We start from the raw sequence: 20,533 nt of genomic DNA, 5'->3' as shown, positions 1-20,533 counted from the left end.
CATATATTACATTTGCAACTGGGCCATCCTTCAAACACCCAGAGTCCTCAAAAGAGGAATGAACAACACATTAATACTAATATCTCCTGTGGTCCTATGAACAGAATAGAAAAGAAGCTTATTTTTGCCACTTGGAAGTGAGCATACTGAGCAAGGTGTGGTAGAGAGACCTCAATATTGATGCAAAAATAATATTAATAAAATTATTATAACTAATTTCATAATGTTAGGCCATTAAAATTTGTTTGGTCCTTTACTAAATATTAAAATATATAAGTATGTTATAGCCAGGATGCTTGAAAATGTAACGATACCTGTCTATATTTTAGTTGGTTATGTTATAAAATGTTCAAGCTAAACAAAGAAATTACAAAAAGCTTCTCCTTTCTGTCATCCAAAAGCTAGCCAATGTCAGGAAGATGACACCTCCTTGGTCATAAAACTGTTTATGACCCTCAGGAGTGTTTACACATATTTTAAAAGGCGGTTTTTCTAACTTTAGTTTGTTTTATCTTTTATACTATTTATTTTGTGCTATGTTTAAAAGATGTAAAGATCACTAAAATCTGTGCTTTGTACAAAATATATAATAAAAGTTCAATTGCTATAACACACAGGTTGTAACCCTGGGTCAAACAAAGCAAATGAGTGTATTTTCTGACCAGGGATCGGCAATCTTTGCATGCGGCCCATCAGGGAAATCCGCTGGTGGGCCAGCACGGTTTGTTTACCTGCAGCGTCCGCAGGTTCGACTGATTGCAGCACCCACTGGCTGTGGTTCGCTGTTCCAGACCAATGGGAGCTGTGGGAAGCGGTGGCCAGCACATCACTTGGCCTGCGCTGCTTCCCGATTGTTTACTTTGCCCAATTATAAACTATTTAGGTTATCAATGATGTACCAAACAGAAGCCACCTGCCCTTAAGCCATCTAACCATCTATAAACATTTTTTGTTATCAAATGATATACCAAAACTGGACTCACAGTAATTTTGGGAAATAAAACCTTGGTTTCAATTTACCAAGAGCAGGCCCACTCTCAAAGGAGTAATCTCTGTTAAAAGCTCTCCACAGAGGGTCATGGAGAAGAGATTGTAACGGAAGTAACTAACAATTTTGTGTTGTCTGGTTTGATGTTTTCTTTTCCTTGCTTTAATAATAAAATATCCACAATTAACAATTGTGATTATTTTGCTTAGTTTAAGTTGTGGTGTCTCCAAAATAAAACATCCAAATAAACTAGGTAGGTACTTCCTATTGGCTTTAAAGGAGAAAGTTAGCTACTGTATGCTTGCACTGTCACTATCTATTAAAAATTTTTTAGGTTCATCTGTGCCACCAGCTTTGTGTCTCTTGTAACTTAATTTTACTTATTGTATATCCCCAGTAATGTGTATATATAATCATATGTTATACCATAACTGAAATGTGTTAAAATAAATAATTATCAATTTATATAATAGTATTAATAACTCAGATTAATGCAGAAGTCTCTAGTACGAGTACCAATCTAATCTTTAAATGTAGTGTGATTTTTTACATTTACGGTACATTTATCACCCTGAATTTTCTACTAAAACATAATATTTTTCAGAGGTATTTCAACAAAAGAATATGGTCTAATATGCCATTTGCATAGCTTCTATAAAGTATACATTTTGAGAAATTCTGGCATGTAGTTCACAAAACTGCAAATGGAGTTATTGAAGTCCTGATCCAGCAAAGCACCAGAGAACATACTTAATTACTTCACTGGGACTACTCATGTACTTAATGCAATGTTAAGCATGTCTTTTGCTGAATCAAGGCCTAATTGATACAAAAATCATGAACCTTCAAGATGCTGAGCTTGTACTACAAGGTATTGAGAGTCCCCAGTTCAACTGACAGTAATCTGAGATGAGGGCATGTAGCATCACCAGAAAAGATAGTCTGTAAAAAAGTGAGTATTTGTACACATAAGTGTAGGAACTGGCCCAGCTTTTGCATTTTCAGTTTATGGTTCCTGCTGTGCTGAAGTACAGTAACTAAATGATGAATATTGTTGCTAATATAATGAGCCCAAACCTACTTTTTCTGGGCACCTAAAACTCCACGTGAAATCCAGATGCACAGAGGATGCAGGATTGAGCCCAACTGTGATATTGATGAGTCCCCATTAGCCAGTAACACTGCTCAGGATTTTAATACTATTACCCCCACTTATATGTCAGTGTGGGTGTGAATGGCAAATACCTTAGACCAAGCGTTGAAAATGTAACTCCAATTTGAACACAACTGGATTTATTTCCCTTTCCCACCGGTGATTATTTGCTTTTGTTTGCTTTATAAATAACTTAACAGCTTTCACAAACTCTCATAATAGCTTCCTTTTGCTATCACTTCTACTATTGCTGTCTACAAGTCTTTGTAATACAAATTTAAAAGGTTTTAGATTTAATTATTCTATATTAATCATTGAGAAAAATATTAACTACAGCCACAGTATATAAGGATATTATAATACAAAGTCAATATACAGATTTGTAATTACCTTTGTAATTAATGTGAAACTACTCAGTACAAAGCCTCATCAATTTAAAAATATTTAAATGCCTTTGGTTCATTATGATTTCCTGGGCTGGCATAGCTTGAGGCTACATTTAGATGCTGAGGCTTTGCGATGCAGTATTCCTGTTGTACTAATTGCAGTACAGCACTATCACCGAAAGGGTGGATGGGCCGAAAAGCAAAAGGGAAAAACTATTTCCAAATCAACAAGTCCAGTTGTGGTTACATCTTATCAGATAAGATTGTCTCTGGAAGCCTGATCCCATTCCCATTGAATTTGATTCATGTTCAAACATCTCATGTTCAAATTGGAGTGACTGCTACGGTGCACAATCAGGCTCACAGAACATTTCATATATGAGAACTGTGCAATAAACAGTATGAAACAAAACTGGGAACTGAAACAATGCATGCCTAAATGCAAAAATCTAGTCACTGCCTAGGTAGCAACATCCATTACATATTAGGGGCCTGGATATCAACTATGTATTAAAAGATACTGAAACTCTTATTCACACAAGTATAGAAGGCCCTGTTTTGCTATTAACAATATTTTCATCTCTTCTACTGTTGACGACAATGAACGTTCACACCCATGATACACAGGAATAGACCCTTCTATCCTTGCACTCCCTGTGTTTTATTTTTTCAGAGTGAATTTTCACTCCTCTTTCCTGTCCAAAAGTGTCATGCCAGCCAGTCAGCACTAAGGTCATTTCTCCATGACCTGAAACCAGAGTATCACCCCCAAACCGTCTGCAGCCTCAGAGGTGGGGGGGCTTTGTCTTGGCTAGCAGGGGAAAGAAAACACCTGGCCCCTTTAAGAATTGTAACCCCCCTTTCCCCATCTTGGGGGGCAGTGCTGTGTGGGACAGAAAGTTGCAGCATAAGCCTATTGGCTCCTGTGCATCCAATAGGAACGCCAGTAACTAAGGCTTTAAGAAAGCTGTGATTGTTTGGTTCAAAAGTTGATTTTGGTGCAGAGGACCTGGCCCATGCTAACTGGAGGAGGCAGAAAAAAAGTTTAACTACCTGTAACTGTTGTTCTTTGAGATGTGATGCAGAGGCCCCATGCGCCAGAGAACTTTGCCTAGCCCCTGCCCCGGCCATATAAGGGCTGCTCCACTCTGACCACTTCAGTTCCTTTGTCCCGAATGTCAGAAGAACAGACTCTGATGCAGAGGGGACAGAGGGCGGGTTGTGGAACCCATGTCTGCGTCATATATTGAAGAACAACAGTTACAAGTAGGTAATCGTTTTTTCTTCCTCAAGTAGCTGCAGCCTTGTATTCTATGCAGATGGCTTCCATGCAAGTACTCGCAGGAGGTGGGGCTCAGAGTCCATTTAAAGAAGGACTGAAGGATTGCCTTCCCAAATTTCCATCTGATCTGGATGCAGCCACAATGGCGTAATGGTTTGCAAAAGTATGCACAGGGGTCCGAATGGGCACCCTCCAAATCTCTGATATAGGAATGTCATTTAGAAACGCCGTTGACGTCATCTGAGCTTTTGTGCAATGAGCTCATACTGCTTGAGAAGGTGTAGCCTGGGCTTCTTCGTATGCTGTCATGATACAGGAAGTTATACACCTGGAGCTCTGTGAAGAGACTGCTTGCCCCTTCGTTCAGTCCACATATGAAACAACTAGACAAGATGAGGAATGGAAAGGTTTAGTTCTATCCAGATAAAAAGCAAGATCAATTTAGAAAACAGATGTAGTTAAAGCAGTATAACCCTGTAACAGGGTGCTGGCCAGGGGTTCCTGATCCAGTCCCCTGTTAGTCAAGCTCCAATTAAGAATCATTAATTGGGGCTGGCTGAGTATGCCACGCCTAATTGATAGAAGAAAATAACCTTATTAACCAGGGGGCTATATAGGGCTGGCAGGAAGGAAGTGAAGGGGGGAAGAGAAAGGAAAGGGAAGAGCCAAGGGCTGTGCATCCCTGCCGGCTGGAAAAGCTAGCTCTCCCCCAGGTTGCTGGTTTGGAGCAGACTATAAATAGAAGGTGGTGGGAGCTGACACTGAAAATAAAAAGCACTGGTGATTGCACTCAGAAGGGGTCTCTGGCTGATTTGTTGCGAGAGCAAGCAAATGCCTCGTTACATACTCCCTAGTGTGGACACAGCTACACCATTATAAAGGTGCTTCCACTGGTATAGCTTCTTTTGGTAAATATAAATTTAATTGTCTAATCTGTTAGAGTTTAGCTACCCAGGAAATTACTGTGCAGAAAGCCACGGTGTGAATCTATAATGCACCAGCTCATGCCGTCCCATGCTAATATTGCTACAGTATAGTGAAAATTCCCAAGTGCAGCTTGGCATAATACTTGAAAGCTTTGTACACCAAGCTGCACTCTGGGACTTTACCTGTGCTGTAACAGTGTCAACACAGGATCATGCTGCACGGCAAGCTGGTGAGCTGTAGAAACACATCCGGGCTTGGCACATGGTAACTTGCCAGGTAGACAGGCCCTTATAGTTAAAGTGGTACAAAATCTGTGTATAAAACAGCGGTTTCAGCTGACAAGCATTCAGTAGGCTGCTCCCCTCCAACCTGTCTCACAGAAAAAGGACTTACAAGCTAAGATCCCGTGGGAAGCTTTAGAGAGGACACCGAACCCAATAAAAGCTCCGGAATCCATACAGAGTCAGAATTGCCATACCTTGGACAGTCTCTTGCTTTATCAAAGGGTTATACAAGGAAGAGTGGTGAGAATTCACTTCAAGACTGTTGAAAACTTTAGTTTGATTAAAATAAGTATCTTAAAAGTTAACTTTCAGGATTGTTTCTAATTCTTGTGAGACCTTAGGAAGCTGGAATTCAGATCTAAGAACAATTTCATCTAAAAGATTTTTCTTTACAAGGACAAGGAGATTGGCTTAAGAGAAACCCTAAAATGAGTATTTTAAAGCATTTTGATATTTTAAAATCAATCCTTTTAAACTAGGGACTAATTTCTATTTCCTTTGAACAAGCTACTGAATTTAAGAGCTCTCTGAATCTGAGGCGTTCATACTCAGAGTGTATGTGTATGCATAATCATTTGATCTTACCTTTGAATGCTCAAATATCATGCAGTACCTTTAGATGAAGGGTAACCTCTTTTCCTTGAGAATTAGATAATTAGAGGTACTGGAAAAAATCTGATATCTGATTGTTGTCTATTGTAAAGAATTATTGTTGTACTGTTGCTTAGCCTTAATCATAATCTAGATAAATTGCTTCCAAGACTGTATTTAGTATTTCTTATATGACTAGAATATCTTGTGCATTCAGACTCGATTCACAGATTTAAACGGCTGATTCCATAAATTGTCTGCAGTGGCTGAATAAAATTGATTTAAAATAACGAAGTGTCTTGATTTGAGAGAATTGTCTAAGGTAAAAAGTATAATGTGAAAAGAACTCAGTATTAAAATTAGTAAGCTACTGCTCCCTGGCTCAGTCAAAAAGGGGTTATCAATATTAATTTCATACAGATATTAGTTATTAATATTAACTAAAGGTATTACTTCAATCTAATTTGCTACATTTTCTCTACAATCAGCTGGCATCCCCTTTATTTGTAAATTTGATTCCCCTCCTTCCTTCATGCTTAAAAGTCATTGATGTCATCCACATCATTTAGACATGTTATAACTTTTTACACTCATACACAATATTACAAAAACACACTTTAGATGGCTGCTGGGAAGAAGCTGATGCAAATGATGTTAACTGATGAAGGTGGGAGTGGGAACATGGTTTGGATGAGTTTCCTCTGCTCTTCCATTTGATAAGCAAGCTTTGCACAGAAAATGCTGCTTGTATAGCACACAGGCTACAGAACTATTAAAACTAGAAGGAGCTGGTAGCTAGGAGACACACATGAGGACAGGAAGCTAACCTTTACCTCAAATCAGCAACAGAATGCCTTCTCTTTTTCTTGTCTTCCATATCCAATTTCTTTTCACTGTGCCCCATTTGGTCATCTAATTCCCATGATATCCTTCTTTCTTTTTTGCCATCATTTTTGCAGATCTCTAAGGACTTTGATCTTTCCATAGTCATAACATGCAGGCATGCAAAATTAAATGTAGACAGCTCAAATTGAAAATAATGAACAACAGATGCTAACTCTAGATTCACCTGCTGAAACACTTTTCAACATTACATTAAAATGACTTTAAATTTCAGTAAGAAATACTTTTTGAATGAATACAGTTACCAACTGTAAGTTACATCTGAAAAGGAATTATGGGTTATTTAATTGTAAAGATTTCATACCATAGGATCTGACTTATTATCAGTATGTGAGAAAGAGGAAAAAGTCTGAAAAAGTTAGAGTTTGTTCTAAAAATGTTGATAATTAAGTAGTAAGGGTCTGATCCTGCAACATTTACCCGTGTGACTGGTCTCATTGACTTCATTGAGCTTATATGCACAAGGAACATTCACATGAATAAGGACCTGATTCTGCAAAGACTTGTGCATGTGAATAACTTTAATCATGGGAGCAGTCTCACTAAAATAAATAGATTTGTTAACTTCAGGAAAGTTAGTCACCTGCACAAATTCTTATAGGATTGAGCTCAAAGAGTTGAAGAGGGTAAAAGGGTGGTAATTATTGATAATATCACAAATTCAGTCTAATCATAATGTCTGATCCTGCAATTCTGGCATGAAATCCTGCCCTGCTCAAGTCAGTGGAGCCTGAATTTTCCTCTAAGACCTCCCACTAATTTTAATGAGAGTTTCAGGCGTGGAAGATACTGAGCATCTGATTCTCAGTTTGGAAGAACAGCAAGTCAGATTAAGAATATTTTTTCAAACACTTTTAAAAAAATTCCATATTTTTTACTGAATAACACTGTAATTATAGCTACCTTATAATGATTTTATGTTTTGTTCATTGTACTATAATATAAGAAGAGTCAGGGCTGGCTGCTTCTATTAGAGACCAGTTCTGAGTGAAGCCTGGACAAGAAAGGCTCGATCTCCCTGCCCTAACCAAAGTAACCTGACCTGGGCAGAGGTCAATATTTCCTGGATCTCTATGAAGGACTAGTGTTTATATTATGGACTTTAACACCAGGTGGCTATTTTGAGTTGAGCTTTTTTTTTTTTCGGTTAGCCCCACAAGGGGACCGAGAGCTGACCTGGCCAGTGTGCTATGCCAGAGAAGGAGCAGACCATTGTAGAACCAAGACACAGGAGGGTTGCTAGACAGGAAGAATCCCTGCAATGCCACTTCCTGACATGAAGGGGCGCTCTAAAGGTGAACGCACACCATAATGCTCCCAGTGGCTTCAGTACAGCTGGATCAAAGCCCATAGTGAGGAGCTCTATGGAAGTTGGAAATGCAGGGTTTGCAATATATTTTAGACATTATTAATTTTTTCAACTGAAAATAGATGTTAACTAATCAATAACACATGATATGTTGGCTATAATTTTTGAGATATAGGAATAATATTCTTATTCACATGCCCTATAGCTTCAGAGGCATACCAGCCAGTTCTGTGCTCCTTCATTTGAAATAGGAAAGGAAAACATTAACATATAAAAAACGAAAACAATAATATTAACATAATAATTTATTCCTCAGACAATTTATGGTTATATACCAGTGTTTACATCAAAATGGTTTAGTTTAAAAATAAAATCCTCCCTGTCTGCAGGGGGCAGTGTGCATTTGTACGTGCCCACACACACATGTTCACTCACAACAAAGACACACTTAGAGAAAAAGGTTGAGTTAACCATACAAATTGATTTATTGGTAGAATAAAGAGGTAAAGCTGGCAACACTTAATGATTTTTATTTTGCGTTTTGGTTTTTTTTTTGTGCAAAATTAAATCCTTTTATGGAAAATGCAAAGGGCAGCAACAGTACTGTGGGCAGCAAACTGACATATTACCATTTATATGCATTCTGAAGGACAACTTTTGTCCTTTACACAAACTCAAGAAACAGCCTTTCACTTTTGCAGTTGTTTGATGGCCATGTAATTTCTCTTTAAACCAGTGGTTCCCAAACTTGTTCCACCACTTATGCAGGGAAAGCCCGTGGCGGGCCGGGCCGGTTTGTTTACCGGCCGCGTCCGCAAGTTCAGCCGATCGCGACTCCCAGTGGCCGCGGTTTGCTGCTCCAGGCCAATGGGAGCTGCTGGAAGCAGTGGCCCGTATGTCCCTCGGCCCACGCCGCTCCCAGCAGCTCCCACTGGCCTGGAGCAGCGAACCGCGGCCACTGGGAGCTGCGATCGGCCGAACCTGTGGACGCGGCAGGTAAACAAACCGGCCCGGCCCGCCATGGGCTTTCCCTGCACAAGCGGCGGAACAAGTTTGGAAACCACTGCTTTAAACTATAGCTAGTTGACTTTCCTCTCTAATAACCCTGATCCTGTTAGGTGGAGAGCCCTCTCAGCTGTCTTCCATCTTAATAGAAATAGGCTCTTTGGCAATGATACTGCACAGAGGGCGGTATGGGCATCAAGACCTCTGTGGCAACACAAACTAAGAAATTAGGCTCCAGTCCACCATAGCATTTAAGCACATATGCAATTTTAAGCATGTAAGTAGTGCCACTTAAGTGCTTTGCTGGATCAGAGCTTTAAAGTACTAATTTCCAGCTTGCTCCAAGTTTGGGTTTCTCCTTGCACAAATATAAAAATTTGCTGTTGCCCTGTCTGAATTTTTTGTTTACCTGTTTAAATGGCTGGATGCCAAGGTGGAAAAATATGTTCATTTCACAAAAGACTTAGGATGATAACGTGTATGTTTATGTGTGTGTGTGTTTATATATAATATATGACATTTTAAATATATTCTATTATATATATCATAAATATTTATATTTCTTATTTTATTTTTATTCTTTTTATTTTTACACCAAACAAGATTTGATACATTTAAAATAGCATCATAAACTCACCTGATTCTGCCCCTAGGGCGCTCAGATTGCTCTGACATAAAGCTTGTGCTGCTGAGGCGTGAGGCACTGCTGGTACGGGAAATGGCTGACACATCACTGACATCACTATCTGATGATTTGGCAGAGACGTTATCACAACTTCTGTACTGATCTGTTTGTATGTTATACTAAAGATTAAAAAAAGAAAGTATGAGGTTTCTTTTCAAAATGTGAAATATACTCAGACAACAAATGAGGAGGACAATTCTTTTAAACTCCTGAAATATCCAGCAGTCCCAATAACTTCAGAAAAGTTATATATATATATATATATATATATTATAAATATATAGCATATATTTATAATAATGTCTTGAAAAAACTGAAAATACGATAGGTTACTTCAAGCAGATGGGCTCCGTAATGTATGGCTGAGATGACAGAACTAAACTGTGATCCATGGAACACTAGAATATTATTTTCTTTGTTATTTAGTGCACCAAATTATGACTTGTACAAATACAATGTTTTATTTACCTCTAGACATTTCTGTGGTGTCTGTGCAACTGTCTAGGGCTCTTTTGAAGTTTACATATATGCCTAAGATGGATATATTGGGATGCAACAAAAGAAGATCATAGATTGACAAAGCCATCCTCACTAATAATTAGTAAGTGGTAAATAACTTGAAATCTGAATGCTTAACCTTACTTTGATAAAAGTTACTTGAATAAATGAAAAAGTTCATTAGTTGAGCACAGTAGCTAAAATAATGTAACACTTACATACCAAGGTCATTTTGTGATCTACTTATTTATTATCATTTTGAGAAAACACAGGCAAGAAAAATAGTGTTTAAAATTATATTGAAGTCATTTGGTCAAAGAATGCTAATGAAAGATGAAGCCTCTTTTAGGCTCTGAATCATAATTTTCATGTTGCTCCATCTACTTTATGTTAAAAAAATCACCCTCTTCTGATTCTCAGACCTCATCTGACTTTATGGGAAAGCAATGAAGAAATTTCCACCCAATAAATCCCTTAACTGCTTTTCATTCTGTGGTTTTACCAAAGTAGGACTTCCGTTTTAAAAACTACAACATGACAGATCCACAGGGTTTCAGTCAAGTTTGAAAATCCAATCTGTTGAGCTCAGGGCCCTTGAGGACGTTGATTTTTAGATAGAAATTCATGGTGTTGAGGGGTATGTGTGTGTTTTGGTCAGCTCAGTTTGTGGAATGACTTCATAGTTTCTGCTTTTAGATGTGAAAAGCATCATGGTGGGTGACAGACACTATCTGCGTGGGCTGTCATTAGCACATGCACTAAATGCATCTTCTCCTGTACATTTGTGGGTGTAGGAAAAAGAGGACTCAGAATCGCAAGAGTAAACAAAAATCCAGAATGCAAGGCTGAAGGGAACTCCTCCCCCTCATTCTCTGCCAATCACATACAAATCTGCTGGTAAGAAAGGGAAGGAAGAATAGATAATAATTTGTTGCTTGTAACCTCTGTCATACAAGATAAGTTTCTTAAATATATTTGAATCATATTTCTCTGATATTTTATAACAATAGTGCACTATAATCAGATTGTCCAATGAATCCAATGGCAATCAGGATGAGTCATTTTCACCAATATTCAGTTGTACTGCACATATCCTGAGTGTTGCTAAGGACCAGCAACTCCAAAAGGTATCAGTGGAAGTTGCAGGTCCTTAGTACTTTTCAATATTAGACCCTATATATTTTAAACCCATGTGCCTCATATTAAGCGCTTACTGGTGTTATATTGGTAACTGCTTGAGGATTTTAGTGATTGAATTGCCTTTGCCTTATGCTCATTTCTTCCATTTGAAAATCTGAAGTCTGTTATTAGGCTCTTGTTCTTCAATGATCTGTGATCTACACTATGCATGTGTGTATATATATATAAACAAACATGTACACATTCTCAAGTATGTGCACATACGCGCACACACTCTTATACAAACTACTTGACTATCTACAACTTTCCAAATATCGTATCTGTGAAATAACTTTAGAGAGCCAACTCATAACAGCAAAGTTGTATTCAGGTAAGGGTGGGAGTTAGAACTACAGAAATTTAGCATTGAGGGATGATTTCAAAAATTGTGGATTTTTTTTTCAGAAACAGGAGAGAGTATATTTCCCACCTTAGCATGCCATATTTTACTTTTATACTTTTTGTTATGTTTATGAGGTGAGAAGTGAAAATAAATACTTCTCTGATTTCTTTCAGTCATACAAGTATTTGCCTATCAGCAACATTAGTTAGAGTATAAAATTAGAATAATAGAATCATAGGGTTAGATGGGACCACAAGGGTCATCTAGTCTAAGCCCAAGATGCAGGATTTTTTGTGTCTAAACCACCCAAGACAGATGGCTATCCAGCCTCCTTTTGAAAACTTTCAGTGAAGAAGCTTCCACAACCTCCCTAGGCAATCTGTTTCATTGTCCTACTGTTCTTATAGTTAGGAAGTTTTTCCTGAGAGTTAATCTAAAACTGCTATGCTGTAGTTTGAACCCATCGCCTCTTGTCTTGCCCTTTTTGGCAAAAGAGAACAACTTTTCACCATATTTTTTATGGCAGCCTTTCAAGTATCTGAAGACCACTATCATGTCCCCACTTAATCTCCTCTTTTCCAAACTAAACATACCCCGTTCCTTCAGCCTTTGCTAATATGGTTTGCATTCCATCCCTTTGATCATATCTGTCACTCACCTCTGGATCCGTTCCAGTTTTTCCACATCCTTTCTATACATTGGTGACCAAAATCAGACACAATACTTCAGCTGAGGCCTAACCAGCGCTGAGTAGAGCGGTACTGTAACCTCCCATGACTTGCATGCTACGCTGCTGTTAATGCAACCAAAAATTGCATTTGCTTTTTTTCTGAGAGCATCACATTGCTGACTCATGTTGAAGCTGTGATCTATCAAAATTTCCAGATCCTTTTCAGCAGTGCTGCTAAGCCAAGCCATTTCCCCCCATTCTGTATTTGTACATTTGGTTTTTCTTCCCTAAGTGAAGCACCTTACATTTGTGTTGGTTGAACTTCATTTTGTTGTCAATAGCCCAGTTCTCCAATTTATCGAGATCTCTCTGAATTTTAGCTCTATCCTCCAAAGTATTGGCAACCCCCTCACCCAGCTTTGTGTCATCCAGAAATGTCATCTGTATGCTCTCTATTCCTACATCCAGGTTATTAATAAATGTTCAACAACGCCGGACCTAGAACTAAAATGTATTACATCTAAAGGTTTTTATCCTGTGCTTGCAATATCAGAGCTTTCTGAGTTTTCACTACTGTGAACCAATCCTGTTTGCAAACCAATTTATGAATCAAACACTGAAGGGTTCATACTGACGACTGTGTGTATCCAGGGGCAGCTATATTAATTGCTTGGGCATTTCAGTCTGTAATTGGAGTTTGTGAGAAGGGTGTTGGTGGTTTGTGTAAAAACAGCTGAGAGAGAGAGAGAGAGTTCCTGCAAATGAAAAAGGACAAAAAAGCACTGGATTGGCAAAGGTGAGTTTTCAGCTCTATTCTGTAGTGAAACCAGCAAGGCCCTGAGCTGAAACATGGGAAGAGATGAGTAATAGCTTGGAGTACAAAGAATCCCACGAAATTAGATGTCATTACATTTTCCTCCCATCAAGCTCACATTTGCAGAAACTCATTGCAATAAGTTGTCTCTTCTTACTGTAGTTAAATGTAACACTCACAGAGTCTCAAAAATTGGACAACTGCCTCCCCCCCCAATCCAATTTCTGTTACAAATTTAGGTCCTCAGTCTGCTCTTATTGATGTTCATGACAAAACTCCCATAGACTATAACAGGTGCCATCTAAAAAGTATGGAGTGCCCTAATCTTCCTGACTTCAACTGAAAGTGAAACCTTGACCTATTTAAATAAATGGCAAAATTCCCATTGACTTAAATGGGGCCACAATTTCACCCTGCATGTTTGTTTAACCCAAAACAAGGAGTGATTTCTCCACAGGCAATGCTATAAAAACATTTTGTTTAAAATATAAATGTAAATTCTCACTCCGATCCAAGGATTTATACTCTTAGTATCGGCAATAGGATAAATGGCTCACAAGTGCCTTTTACAGTTTCCTCCTTTTCTCAAAGCAATCCTACTCATGTAGGAGTGGCAAATCTGTTCTCTCAATCATGATTTTTCTAGCTAGGATTGGACTTTGAGAGCAAACAAAGTTTAAAGTTAGTAAGTTCTTTTTCATGTCCTTTGAAAACTTTTGTAACTAGCTACGTGACAGTGGATCCCTTATGCAAGCTGAAACTTTGATTTTCTGTTCAGTAGGGAGACTGGTGTCTTCTCTAGACTGATGGAATAGGAAACCCAGGCTCAGACATTAGATGAGTTATCACTAGCAAAATAACCTTCCCCTGTCTTTCTGCTTTTCACTTGGATGAGAGTCTTGCTTCTGCCTAATGCCAGATATGTTTTCCTTAGTTCTCAGTGCATGTTCTTAGTTTAGCTGCTCAGTGGCCACTGATACGCAACACGGCTCATCGGAAGCCTCTCAATGTGTTTTGAACATAAGTCTCTTTTACTCCATGTTTCCATATATTTTTCCTCCTGAAAGAGCAGCAGGATCTCAGGAGTGGCTCAAGTGTGTTGGTTTCCTGGACTGCAACACCTTTATTGTACTTTGTGCACGTCACTGGAAAGCTGTGGTCACATATTTTTTCTCAACCTTGGAATTTGTCCATCTTTCCTCTTTTGCTATCTATGCTTCTCTCTCAATATACACTGACTATATTCCTTTCTTTGCTTTGTTAACAGTAGTCTTAAGCTAGCTCAGTGTTGCATGATTATGTAGGTATACAGTGCCAGGGCTGGATGGAATGTTGGACCAGCTCAAGTGTGGTACTTGTTGCCTCCTACAAAAATGGTGTAAGTACTGCTACTGACATTAATAAAGAGTCTCTACTATTCCCAAGTGAGAGAGGCCTGCATTTTAAAGCAGACAGTTCTATTCCTTATGCTGCATGGACGTAGTTTAAATGATGTCCATTTTGCTATGGATTTATTACAACACACACTGCCAAAAATATCCCCCCAACACTCAAGCATCTCCAGAGGAAATCATAAGCCATTTTAGAAAACACTGTGCCCGTGAATGATTAGTTTCTACGTGAGATACTCTCTGCACTATGGAAGCTCCCTTAAATGGAGCTTTCAGGTGTGGCTCCAGGCTAGGCAATTGTTGCCAAGCAGTGGTGCTAGAACATTTTGTATAGTGGGGGTGCTGAGAGCCATTGAACCAAACTGTAAACCCTGATATCATGGAAACCACTTCAAGATAGGGGGAAAAGTGCCATGGACTGAAAGAGATCCACTTATTACTATTATTTAAAATTTGGTAGAGACCCCCACTAGGGCTCAAGGGGCTAGGATAAATCTGCTATTTAGAAAGAAAGAATAGGGATTAGCACTGGAGGTAAATACACAGTAATTTAGACACATTTTATAATGCCTAGTAATGCTCAGGAGCTTTCTCCAGCAGAAGTCTGAAGGAGTCTTTTATTCATCTAGAATCCCAATACACTTTCAGCTGTCTGAGTGGACTCCAAATCTTGTTTAAGAAAATTCATATAATCAATTTTTTTCTTCTCACATTTTTAAATGGCCACAAAAGCAAAAAAAGAATCAAAGAAATATATCTGTAAATCTTCAATAAACTAAAGCATGAGAATTTTTTGCAACCATTATTTTTCTCCCAACCATACATGGTACTTCAGGGTGTTTTTATTCCAAAAATTTGTTGCTCATCCCAAAAGCAGAATATGGTACTTGTTCTGAAAACAACATCTACACAGTAGGTCTATTTTTAGTCATTAATAGTAACAAGGATGGGAAGTCCATTCCCTCTGCTGTGTAACAGCATTAGTTATAACTCCTGTTCTGAGTTACAGAAATATAGCCTTCTTTCAATATAACTATCTGAAGTGTAAACTTGTACTGCAGTTATTCTGTTCACTTGCCACCTATGGAATAGCTTGCTCCTGTACTGTGTCAGTGAAAGTAGAAAAAGGTGGTTGATGAACTGCAGACACACTAACTTCAGTAGAAATAATGGAGACACAAACTAAAAGAATGTTCTTGCTGGATGTTATTCCAGTTCTGTAATGACTCGGGATTTTAATATTTTCTTGGTTATAGGGCAAATTTCACAGATCATTTTTCATTAATCTTTCAGTGGGATCAAAGCTCATTTCTACTTCTTTCTCCCCACTCTCCCTACTACTATGGGATATAAAGGGGCTTAGGATTTAGTTTCACAGTCAAGATCCTGTGGCTTTCCTGCAGCACACAATAAAAGCTCACTGTATACACCAGCCTTTATGGAGCCTCTCTCTGTCTCATGCAAAGCTCTGAACACAGTTGCTCAGTTCACAGCCCTTCCGTAAGGCTTCTCTCTATCATAGGAACATATATAGTCCTCATTACAATAGTATCTGAATGCCTCACAATCTTTTTCCTCACAAAAACCCTTTGAGGTAGGAAAGCATTTTATCCCCATTTTAGAGATCTGGGGCTGAGACACAGAAAGACTAAGTGACTTGCCCAGGGTCACACAGGTCTGCCAAATCCCAGACTAACAGCCAATCCTCCTCTCCTGGAAGACTTAAATTGTAGATCAAAATCTATGTAGCCTGATCCTAAAATAAAGCCCCTCTTAAATGTCATATCTCCTTTTTTGAGCAGGATATGACAAGCACTGTAGCTTTCCTAAAGATTAAGTCTTAACCGAGGGCTTCAATGAAAAATAAGTTTACGTTAAACAAAATGCTTTCAAAATACTCAAAGTACTAACTGACCTAGCAATGTACTTCAATCTAGAGTGGTGTCCTTTTAAGTGTTTACTATAAAGCTCTCATCAGTAGGAATCTGGAATAAACACCTCTTTTAAAAATGTGTTGTGCATTGACTGGAACAAGAACAGCTTTGGAGTTTGTGCATATGTTCAGTATGTAAACAATGCATATTAAGATCCTGAATCAAATTCTTCTCTCACACCGGTGTAAATCCAGAATCATGTTACAGCAGGGCCTGTGAGTCTCCCACACATAACAAAAACATAGCATTAACACAAACATATTACAGTAGTTCTGGGGACAAGAGCCTTACTGATATTTAGATAGGTTTCAGAGTAGCAGCCGTGTTAGTCTGTATTCGCAAAAAGAAAAGGAGTACTTGTGGCACCTTAGAGACTAACAAATTTATTTGAGCATAAGCTTTCGTGACCTACAGCTCACTTCATTGATAGTAAAGGGAGAAATGAGTCAAAGAATTCTTAAAACTTTAAAATTTTTTTTCCTTTCATTAGATTCACAGCAACATTTTCTTTGTTTTTTCATTTAATCCTTTCATATAAATTATGGAGTTTTTCCATTACAACTGAAGCCAGTAAGGAGCTGAAGCAGCATCTACATGGCTTCCAAAACAGCTTGAAATTCAGAGTACAAAAGACAATCACAAAGAGAAGGATTATAGTCGTCCTAATGCAGAGATTTGCTTATTCACAGTATGTTTACTGAAAAATAGCTGGACTGTGATTATTCAAATACTAACACGCTGCCTGGTTAATGGCTGAATACTGCGAATATGCAAAATAACCATATAGTGAGAGTGAATGAGAATCCCAACACCAGAATGAAGAGAACTGCATGCTTGGAAAAAATGTACCAGTTTTAGCTCAGAACATAATAAGGGCCATAGTAGGTCAGACCAATTGTCCATCTAGGCCAGTATCCTATATTCTGACAGGGGCTGGTGTCAGATGGACTGAACAGAACAATGCAATTAACAAGTGATCCATTCCCAGTTGTCCAGTCCCAGCTTCTGCCACTCAGAGGTTTAGGTACACCCACAGAATGGGGTTATGTCCCTGACCATCTTGGCTGATGGACCTATCTCCATGAACTTATCTAATTTGGAAGCTGTACAGCCTTGTCGCAGTCTGGCTGCTTGAAAGAAAAAAAATGTATGTGTAATACAAAGCATATTTTAAATAAATAGGGAAATACTTCTTCGCATATGGAATTCACTACTGGAGGTAATGATGCAGCAGAACACAAAGGATTTTAACAGCATTTAGATAATTCTGTGCACAACAGAACAATTACAGTTATACATGGTAAGAGGGGAATAATCAAAACTCATGCTTCGGGGTGTTAACTGATTACTGTAGGACCCGGAAAGGAATATTTTCCCTATGTACAGCACCTCATAATTGGCCACAAGCTCACTGGGGAGAGGGGCTCATCTTTCTCTGAAGCAAAACTCATATGCTTCATTGCCTATACTGGCAGCAGGATGGGGGAAATTGGTTTTGCTTTGGGATGGCAAACTATATGCTTGCTACTAATATGAACAATTTCTTTACATCTACTTCATCACTCACATTCTGAATTTTAAAATGTATATTAGATCACCTCAACAACTTGTCTTTACCCATAAAAATAAGTCCATCTTCTATAGCTTTCATTGTTTTTCGCTTTCTACCATGTTAATAATTTTTTTAAAGAACTTTAGTAAGACTGTTGAATATGGCCATCTCTTGCTAAAGACCACACTAGCTAGTCTTAAATTAAGAGCTATCATATCCCTTAATATGGTTTATCAGATATTTATCACAACTGGTATTAAATTGTCTAGTCTATGGTTTCTTGTTTGTCTCATAAAAACTGCTGTAGACAAGGAAAGATTATAGGACTAAGAGTCAACCTGCTTCCTTTACCAATATACATATCAGATTACAGTGGTTCAGGGTAATGAATTTCATAACTGAAGAATGCCTACAAAGTTAAAATGCTGAGAATGTGCCCTCCACAACCAGCATGCAAAGGGCTAGCCGAAAGAAAAACAGCACTGCCCCTTTAAAAGCTTCTGACCGGGGTAAAGAGAAGGGGGAAAGTTTACAGGGATGGACAAGAAGGGCAGGAAGCAATTGGGGGCAGGTCAGGTCAGATCACTGCACTATCCTTCCTGCTGACCAGAAGATTGTGTGTGGGGGGGTATTTATACATCATGCAGCCCCAGATAGGTCCTCTTTAGCAGGATTTGGCTGCCAAGTGGTGGCTCCAGGGCATTTAGTCATGGGAACAGCAAAGCCCAACCATTTTAACCATAAGGGTTAATAAAGAGATGAAGGAGGATTTGAGGGTTTTGGAGCAGTTTCTGAATCATCAGAGTGTCTTTTTGGAGGGAGGAAAGGATGGCAGAGGCAGATTTAAAGGTTCATTCAGATGCATCGGGAGGAACAGGTTTGGACTATTTTATCAAGACAGGTGGTATGCCCAGAAATGGCCCTCAGATTGGATACAAAGATTGGGATAGTGAAAGATATACTACTCTTGGAATTCTTTCCCATTTTGGTAGCAGTAACTATTTGAGGAACATATTTTGGAAACAAAAAAGTGCAGTTTTGTAATGACAACTTTGCCGTGGTACATGTTAACAATCACCAGTCCTCCAGATCTCCCAGGGCCATGAAGTTGGTAAGGGCATTATGATTCTAGTGGCTAAATCTTAACATATGTTTTTCTGCCATGCATATGCCCAGGATTGATAAAGACATAGCTAATGTGTTCTCTCCAAAGGTAATAACAAAATGTTTTTTAAGTACATCAGAAGCAGGAAGCCTGCTAAACAACCAGTGGGGCCCCTGGACGATCGAGATACAAAAGGAGTACTTAAAGACAATAAAGTCATTGCAGAGAAACTAAATGAATTCTTTTCTTCAGTCTTCACAGCTGAGGATGTTAGGGAGATTCCCAAACTTGAGCAGTCTTTTGTAGGTGACAAATCTGAGGAATTGTCACAGATTGAAGTATCACTAGAGGAGGTTTTGGAATTAATTGAGAAAAATAACAGTAACAAGTCACCGGGATCAGATGGCATTCACCCAAGAGTTCTGAAAGAACTCAAATGTGAAATTGCAGAACTATTAACTATGGTTTGTAACCTGTCCTTTAAATCATCTACTGTACCCAATGACTGGAAGGTAGCTAATGTAATTCCAATATTTAAGAAGGGCTCCAGAGGTGATCCTGGCAATTACAGACCAGTAAGTCTAACATCAGTATCAGGCAAATTGGTTGAAACAACAGTAAAGAATAATATTGTCAGACACATAGAAGAACATAAATTGTTGTGCAAAAGTCAACATGATTTCTGTAAAGGGAGATCATGTCTTACCAATCTATTAGAATTCTTTGAGGGGGTTAACAAACATGTGGACAAGGGGGATCCAGTGGATATAGTGTACTTAGATTTCCAGAAAGCCTTTGACAAGGCTCACCAAAGGCTCTTATGTAAATTAAGTTGTCATGGGATAAGAGGGAAGATCCTTTCATGGATTGAGAACTGGTTAAAAGATAGGGAACAAAGGGTAGGAATAAATGGTAAATTTTCAGAATGGAGAGGGGTAACTAGTGGTATTCCCCAAGGGTCAGTCCTAGGACAAATCCTATTCAATTTATTCATAAATGATCTGGAGAAAGGGGTAAACAGGGAGGTGGCAAAGTTTGCAGATGATACTAAACTGCTCAAGACCGTTAAGACCAAAGCAGACTGCGAAGAACTTCAAAAAGATCTCACAAAACTAAGTGATTGGCCAACAAAATGGCAAATGAATTTTAATGTGGATAAATGTAAAGTAATGCACATTGGAAAAAATAACCCCAGATATATATACAATACGATGGGGGCTAATTTAGCTACAACTAATCAGGAGAAAGATCGTGGAGTCATCGTGGATAGTTCTCTGAAGACGTCCACGCCGTGTGCAGCGGCAGTCAGAAAAGCAAACAGGATGTTAGGAATCATTAAAAAAGGGATAGAGAATAAAATGGAGAATATCTTATTGCCCTTATATAAATCCATGGTACGCCCACATCTTGAATACTGCGTACAGATGTGGTCCCCCCATCTCAAAAAAGATATACTGGCATTAGAAAAGGTTCAGAAAAGGGCAACTAAAATGATTAGGGGTTTGGAACGGGTCCAATATGAGGAGAGATTAAA

At 38.6% G+C, this 20,533-nt stretch overlaps 1 protein-coding gene across 41 annotated transcripts in view; it reads right to left on the bottom strand.

The window, feature by feature from the left end:
- Positions 1 to 20,533, bottom strand: part of RIMS1 (regulating synaptic membrane exocytosis 1) — a 507,196-nt gene that overhangs the window by 84,738 nt on the left and 401,925 nt on the right. For 30 of the 41 annotated variants that reach the window (XM_073336446.1, XM_073336400.1, XM_073336415.1 and 27 more), the window contains one exon: positions 9,466 to 9,632. The exons of the other annotated variants lie outside the window; for them this stretch is intronic. In XM_073336446.1, coding sequence (XP_073192547.1) covers positions 9,466 to 9,632 — 167 coding nt within the window. The remainder of the gene's footprint in view (positions 1 to 9,465; positions 9,633 to 20,533) is intronic. 41 annotated transcript variants of the gene reach the window in all.

The sequence above is a fragment of the Lepidochelys kempii genome, chromosome 3 (assembly GCF_965140285.1).
Source record: "Lepidochelys kempii isolate rLepKem1 chromosome 3, rLepKem1.hap1, whole genome shotgun sequence".
Taxonomy (NCBI): Eukaryota; Metazoa; Chordata; order Testudines; family Cheloniidae; genus Lepidochelys; species Lepidochelys kempii.
This window is presented reverse-complemented; position numbering and strand designations above follow the sequence as displayed.